General features: G+C 50.1%; 3 protein-coding genes across 4 annotated transcripts in view; 1 reads left to right on the top strand and 2 right to left on the bottom strand.

Moving 5' to 3' along the window:
* The window catches only part of LOC108449077 (inositol 2-dehydrogenase-like), an 8,829-nt gene extending 6,664 nt beyond the window's left edge, over positions 1 to 2,165 (bottom strand). Inside the window, exon 1 of one of the 2 annotated variants that reach the window (XM_017744047.1) lies at positions 2,083 to 2,165. The gene's annotated coding sequence lies outside the window, so the exon portion shown is untranslated. Of the gene's footprint in view, positions 1 to 102; positions 833 to 2,082 lie in introns of those variants that run through there. The other variant, XM_017744048.1, reaches the window with a different exon arrangement.
* Positions 7 to 2,561, top strand: CCDC27 (coiled-coil domain containing 27). The gene is made up of 6 exons (XM_017744049.1): positions 7 to 69; positions 846 to 976; positions 1,119 to 1,196; positions 1,450 to 1,662; positions 2,106 to 2,210; positions 2,326 to 2,561. Exons 1-6 carry the CDS (start codon positions 60 to 62, stop codon positions 2,467 to 2,469), a joined length of 681 nt encoding a protein of 226 aa, XP_017599538.1. The 5' UTR covers positions 7 to 59; the 3' UTR covers positions 2,470 to 2,561.
* A 221-nt stretch (positions 2,562 to 2,782) lies between these two features.
* The window catches only part of LRRC47 (leucine rich repeat containing 47), a 5,264-nt gene continuing 1,052 nt past the window's right edge, over positions 2,783 to 6,994 (bottom strand). The window contains exons 2-8 of the mRNA XM_008641250.2: positions 6,967 to 6,992; positions 6,445 to 6,891; positions 5,619 to 5,735; positions 5,200 to 5,315; positions 4,776 to 4,878; positions 4,288 to 4,377; positions 2,783 to 4,109 (exon numbers count right to left, since the gene is read on the bottom strand). Coding sequence (XP_008639472.1) covers positions 3,897 to 4,109; positions 4,288 to 4,377; positions 4,776 to 4,878; positions 5,200 to 5,315; positions 5,619 to 5,735; positions 6,445 to 6,891; positions 6,967 to 6,992 — 1,112 coding nt within the window. The 3' untranslated portion in view covers positions 2,783 to 3,896. The remainder of the gene's footprint in view (positions 4,110 to 4,287; positions 4,378 to 4,775; positions 4,879 to 5,199; positions 5,316 to 5,618; positions 5,736 to 6,444; positions 6,892 to 6,966; positions 6,993 to 6,994) is intronic.

Raw genomic sequence — 6,994 nt, forward strand, 5'->3', positions numbered from 1 at the left:
TCACCGAAGCCGTGGGACAGCTCCGGGAGGAGCTGCGGAAAGCCAAGGATGACCACAAGATGGCCATAGGTACCGCGGGAGGTGCCCAGCGCACACCTTTACCTGCCTAGGTCTCATTCAATTCGGCTCCTTTGACCTTGAGAACCTTACAGGGTGCTGCTCACACAGCGAGGCTGAAAAGCCGCTTCTTTTGAAAACACTTTCTTTCTCCCCTTGGGAGTGAAGAACATGAGGAAACGCAGCAGAGAAAGCCCCGATCAGAGTCCTGGGGCACGCAGTGGCAGAGCAGGGCTCGAGGTGCCCACTCCCCGTGTGCTCAGAGCAGCACAGAGCACACAGAGCCCGGTGGTTTAACACACATGGAGTCACAGAATGGTTTGGGTTGGAGGGAACTTAAAGCTCACTCAGTTCCCCTCCCTGCAATGGACAGGGACACCTTCCACTGTCGCAGGTGGCTACAAGCCACGTCCAACCTGGCCTCGGACACTGCCAGCGATGGGGCAGCCACAGCTTCTCTGGGCACCCGGTGCCAGGGCCTCCCCACCCTCACAGAGAAGAATTTTTTCCTAATATCCAATCTAACCCTGCTCTTTATCAATGTGAAGCCGTTCTCCGTTGTCCTGTCAGTCCAGGCCCTTGCAAACAGTCTCCATCTTTCTTGTCGGCTCCTTGTGGTACTGGAAGGCCACAACTAGGTCACCCTGAAGTGAAACCACCTTTTCTTCTCCAGGCTGTACAAACCCACATCCCAGCAAAGCACCACAAGCCACATTATCACCCAGAATCACTGTGGCTGCAGCATTAACGTGACCCAAGCCTGTTCCCAGACTACTCCCACTTTACAGGTGCCATCTCTTCCTTGCAAAGACAGATGGAGATCCAAGAATCCAAGCTTCGGAGAATCAGATCTGAAAAGGAAATGCTCCAGAAGCAGCTCAGAGAGCAAGAAGTCCAGCTCCAAGCTGTCTCTAACAAGGTACAGCCCAAGAGTGTGGTGGCTGTGGCTGGCAGGAAAGCTGGCAGCTGGGAATTTAGGATTTTTGCAACAGTTCCCTCTCTCATAGGCAGGAGGGGCACCTGTAGCTGCGAAACTGAAGTGTAAAATATTTTCCTTCCAGTTTTGCAGCCTGACAGAAGAACAGAAGCAGGAAGAAACGATGGTGATGATGGAGGAGGAGAACCACAACCTTCAACAGGTGAATTTGTGCAAAGCCTCTACAGAAAAGTCTGGTATTTGCTGCTTCATTGGGTTGGGAGAGTTTGCCATATAAAACCCCTAGTCAATCCAAGTGGTTTTAGAGAAAACACCAAGTAATAACAGCTACCAGTACTGGTGAGGTTGTTAGTCTGTAGATTCTGCCCAGGAAGCATTTGGACTAAATACTGGGAAGATAAGGCCAAAACTGCTTCCTTCCCGACAGTAACAGCTGGATTTCTGTATCTGCTCAGGTTGTTATGGAACAGGAATCCCAGCTGGCTGAGCAGAACAAGCTGATCAGTGAGTTACAGGAGACAATCAGCCAGCTGCGGGCCGAGGTTGTGACCACCCGCCTCCACCTCCTGGAGCAGAAACAGGCCAAGAAGGAGATCCAGAGCCAGGCTGAGGCACTGCAGCTCAAGGAACTGCAAACCAGAGTGGCACTGGAACGCATCAGCACCAAGGTAAGCGTGGCCTCTTCCACCTCAGAACCCTGTCTCCCTCTTGGGACACACTTGGGAATCTGAGTCCATTTGTTCCCCAGGTGCTTGCTTATAAAGCAAACAGGCCTCAAATACCAGAAACGCTTGAGAAACTTGAGTTCAGATCAGGTACATCACCAGATTTCTAACATCGTACCAGACTCGAGGTAACAAGAACCTTAAAGTCATCTCCCTGCAGGCAGATGTACCTGGGGAAGAGCCTTGGCCCACCTAGACCCACATGATTACCACAGCACTTTCAGTGAAGCCCAAACTGCCTGTAATTTCACATAGACACTTTCCATCTCATCGTTCACCAGTCCTTTGCCCAAGAGACTGACAGTGCAGTCTCTGTAAATCCATGCAAATGCCAAGGGAATTGCACAAAAAGACTAAACACACCTGCTCTCCTCTTTTATGCAAAGTTTGAAAGGTATCGAAGCAAAATAATCCAGGCTACGTTCAGCGTGGAGGGCATCCAGGACCCCCCGGGTGAGCTCACGGACGACCAGGTGCTGGAGGCAATGCAGGTACGTGGCTCTTCCAAACAACTTCCAGCAGCCAGGAAAGGACTGCTGAGGTAAGAGAACACTTTGCAGTGGTGCTCTCAGCCTTCCCACCTCTTTACATATCGCTGATTTTCAGAAAATCTTTAACGAGCGGACGGAGTTCCAGCAGATGCTGAAGAACAAGGGTAGCAGGGTGTCCCGGGTCAGCAGCGACAGCCACACGGCCTCACCTACCACAGCAAGGAGAAAGTACTCTTCCAAGATAGAAAAGCCACCCTGATGGCTGAGCCAGAACCCATCACCAGCCTCAGGCTCTGGGTTCTCAGCTCTGAGCTGGTGACTTAACAACAAATTAAACTCATTTTACTGACACCGGGTTCTGTGGGAGTATCTGATTCAATTGTTTCAGCCGACTCAGAGCACAAGTCACTTTAAGTCCTTCGTCTGTTAACACTTGACTGCCCAGAGAAGCCTGAAGCACAAGGATTGCTTGGCTATAAGCAGCTGGGAAGTGTGAAATTCCCATTTTTCCTTTGGGAAGCTTCTAAGTGACACAACTGAACGTCCACCAATGCCAAAACGAGCGACAGTGCCATGGCTGCAAGAGCTGCTTTATTTTTCCATTCCATGTGCAAGTCCCAACACGGGGATGTATTTGACACAGTATCAGTTCAGTTAGAGCTCTGACATACCATTTTTACCAGAAGAGAGTCAATGTGGAGGTCACCCTGGCTCAGGGAGAGGTGTGAGTTCACACCAGTGCTCACCCACGCACAGAGGTCACCCACAGATTGCCAAACGAGAACTGCTCCAACTGCCCGTATTTTGGAAGGTAAAAATATGTGGGTAGGGCAGAAAGCTCCAGGAGGATCACTCTGGGCATCAGTGCCTGTATTTTGGGGGGACAGGGAGTTCAGCAGTGTCAATTTGAGGCAGCTCTGGATGGACCTGAACCTCCTCAGCAAGAACAAAGCCAGTGCTCGATCACAGTAACTCTCCAGGCACACACAGGGTCACCACAATTGCCACAGGGATGGAGGACGGCCCTGAAATGCACTGGGACACACAAACCCTGCAGCCGACTCAACAAACCCCTTAAAAATGGAAGCTATGCTCATGCCTGAGCACAGAAACCATCATGTTAAAACACATCCCTCAAGTTCTGACAGCAATTAAACGCTTCTGACAGCAACTAAATGTCCGGTTACTCCAGATAAAAACAAAATTGTGCAGAACAAGATGTCAGCAAAGTGCTTTGGCATTCTGACTCCAGGTTGTACCCAGCAGAGGACCTCCGTTCCACACTGTCAATTACTGCATTCCTCTGCTGCCAAAATAACGATCCAGATGAAACACCAGGAGGAAAAAGTGATCTTGCAGAAAAATGTGACTGCGCTTGCTTTAAACATCGTAATGATTTTCTCTACTGCGTTCTGACATCCAGCACCTTCTCTGCCTTCAGCCCACATTGGAAGATGCTGCTCTTTCTGCCCAGGCCTAACACTGACGATCTCTGTTAAGGCTGAAAGATCCCAACTCTCCTTGCTGTAGCTCATCAAACTCTGAAGCCGCTGCCTTCCCAGCAGGATGCTCCGCATCTTTTCTTTAAAAACCCAAACCACCTTGTTGTGCACCAGTTGCGTTGTTGAGTATGGGAACAAAACAAAAAAAAAAGGAAATGGAATCCTCTCTCGGCTCAGGCAGCTGCTAACGGATCACAGTCAGCAGAGAGGAAACTGTGGCCAGGTCAGTTTTTGAAGGATAAAGTACTTTCAAGTTCCCATCCGTGTCCACCACTCGCACCTGCTCCACCACCAAGGGTAGGGTCAAATTCCCTGGTCCACAAAGAGCATCTGATTCCATATCTGAACCAGAGCCTTCCTTGTTCTCCAAGGTAGATCTGTTCAGTTCTGCAATTTTCTGTTAAAAGCAAAATACAGAGAACAAGATCAATTCTGTGGCAGAAAATGAATCAGAGGGAATAATAGTACTGCTGAAATACAAATCAGCTTCCGTGCTCTTCTCAATGCATGTGAGCAATGACACATTTGGTAGAAGCCCCGCCAAGAACAGAAGGATATTTTCCTGAACTTCCTACCAGGATAAGGGTGTCCATCACATCTTTGCAGATCTGTAAACTGGTATCGCTCGTCACTTCCAGAAACAGGTCCCGGGTCTCTTTTCTAATCTGCAAGAGTTTCAGAGATGAAGCAAGTCAGGAGTCAGAGCACCTCACCCACAGCCCCCTGGACACGTCCCAGTACAAAGAGCTGAAGGCTTTCACTCAGTTTAAGCAGGGGCAAAGCTCTGCTCTTCTTTACCAGTCAAAAACCACGTTCTTGCCCTTCCACAAAGCTTTTGCACAGGCAGGCTGGTGCTTTGGAACAGATTTCCAGAGGTAAAACTGTAACTCCCAGGTCCCTCTCAGTCTGACAGTGGGGCCCATATGACACAGGCTGTGAGAGTTTGTATGTGGAATGCAAGCACAACTTTCACAGAACTGCGTACGTCTTCGAGTTAAACACCTCTCAGTAGAGGGAAACACTGTTTAATTATTAACATAAATTAATAACGAACGGGAAGTACCTTTGTTTTCTCACTATTGGTTATTGGTGGGAAGGAAATCACAGCACCTTCAGCATCCACCAGGCACGGGTAGTTGTCTTTGCCATCCAGCAGCTGCAGGTACCTGCCACGAGAAACAAAGCAGCAAGAAGTGAGCAACTGAGAGAGCAGCTGGACACAATGGCAAGAAATAGTGACAAAAAGAATTAGTGTGTGATCTCTGCATGAGCAGTGAACGCACAGGGCAGGGCCACACGATGCTTTACAGCCCATCTGCTACTTTGTCAGCTTTACCTCATCTCTGATTCACTTAGCTCACAGCACGTGCACCACACACACTTCATTCCTCTCTGCTTCCCTTGTGTCTGCTGTTCTAAACAGATCTGCCCCATCCCCAGTGCAGTCACCTAAATGTACATGGGGTAAACCACAACAGGGCACTGACTTGTGCAGCCCAGAGACGTTCTGACGCTTCTTCTGCTTCCGCTGCTCCTCAGCCTCCAGCTGCAGCTGGCGGAGAAGGTCCTTTGCCTTGATCTCCTTCCGACCCAGGGGCATGATCTGCACCACACAAGAAAACAAAACATTTGAATTCCATTTCACTCAAACACCAGGGTTATAACACTCTCCTGTAAGCAAATCAATAATTAAAACAATACTCCTGCAAGTTGTCATGTCTTTTTCAGCACAGAAAAATTTCCATTTCACACAGACTGCTGTAACACCCACTTGAAAAACAGGCTCAGTCACTAGTACTAAACCAGGCACCTGGTACAGCAGGGAAAACAGCACAACCTCTAAAGTAAAGTTCCTGGAGTTTGTTTTCTAGGCTCTTTGGGGTAAGAAACTACCCTAAAGCCCTACCTTGAGCGCATCAGGAGGCTGAACATCGTATGTCAGAGGAGCTTTGACCAGCTGCAAGTCATGGGTGGCAATCGTGGCCGCTGTGCGCTTCTCACAGATGTCCTCATGCAGCTTAGTCTGAAACATAAAGGATGCCATCAAAATAGATCAAAAAGTCAACATAATTTACCCCTCCTGAGTGCAGATTCTTCTATCTTTAATGTTAGCAGCACTACCAGCCAGGTGAGTATGAAACAGAACCCATCCCTTCACCTGTATCTGCACTACAGTCCAAATGCAAAGGTAGCAAAGCCTGACAACACATGACACCTTTCTCAACAGGGAAAACAAGTTTTATATCAGAAAATGATCCCAAATACTCAAGTCTTGCAACCTGAAAGCAGCTCCCACCTGCCACCTAAGGGACAGGTCTGTGGGCATGATACGTCAGTCAGAAAGTTGGGTGTGAAACATGGCTTTAGCACAGATCAGGGAACCTGAAGCTAACGCGGGGGATCTCTACACACGGACACAGGGTTATTTTTAGCTCTCAACAGGTTCCACAGCACTAACAAGCTGCTGTTACAGTCACAACGCAAATATGAGTGCATCCACCGCCCTCATGGCAATACCTGAGCTATGATGGGCCCTTCCCAACAACCAGTCCTGCTGATTTTGGATTGACTGGGCAAATGCTGCTGGCAGGGACCACTCACCCTGTACCCTCACACCTGCAGGGTGAGGAGCTCACCCTAAGTTTCACAAACTCATCTGCTGGAAGGAGCCTGGAACAGTCTATTTCCAACTCTGCCTTTCCAAATGAGTACCACGAGACCGCAGCTGTTACCTGCATGGACAGGAACCTCTTGAGAGCATTTCCCGGCTTTAGGTTCACTCCCTTCAGCACACAGCACACGATGAAGGCTCGAACATCTCTGACACCCGGGCTCACTTTGACCACCAAAGGTGCTGGGTTCTCGGAGACGTGCAGAACCTTCACCAGCAGCTTGCTCGCCTCTTCCACCTCATCCTGCTCTCCATCCCCACTGTCCTTCTTCTGTTGCTTCTCCCTCTTCTTCTTCCTGACCTCTTCTCTGGCATTCTCGGCCTTCCCCTTCCCACGGCCCCCGGCCCGCAGGTACTCCAGGATGGCCTTCGTCTGGCACCCATTGACCATCTTCTCCAGCCGCTTGTCCCTCAGATGGTTGCCCCTAAAGTTGGCCTCCTTCAGGCGGGGGCAGTCGGCCAGCGCGGCGGGCAGCTCCCGCAGCTGATTGTTGGCCACGTCCAGGCTCTGGAGGGGACAGAGATGGGACGGTCAGGGGTGCGCGATGCGGACCCGGGGCGGGGCAGCGGGGTCCGCTCCCACCTTGAGCGCCGGCAGCGCCGCGATGTCA

This window comes from Corvus brachyrhynchos, unplaced genomic scaffold (genome assembly GCF_000691975.1).
Source record: "Corvus brachyrhynchos isolate BGI_N302 unplaced genomic scaffold, ASM69197v1 scaffold68, whole genome shotgun sequence".
NCBI classification, from domain to species: domain Eukaryota; kingdom Metazoa; phylum Chordata; class Aves; order Passeriformes; family Corvidae; genus Corvus; species Corvus brachyrhynchos.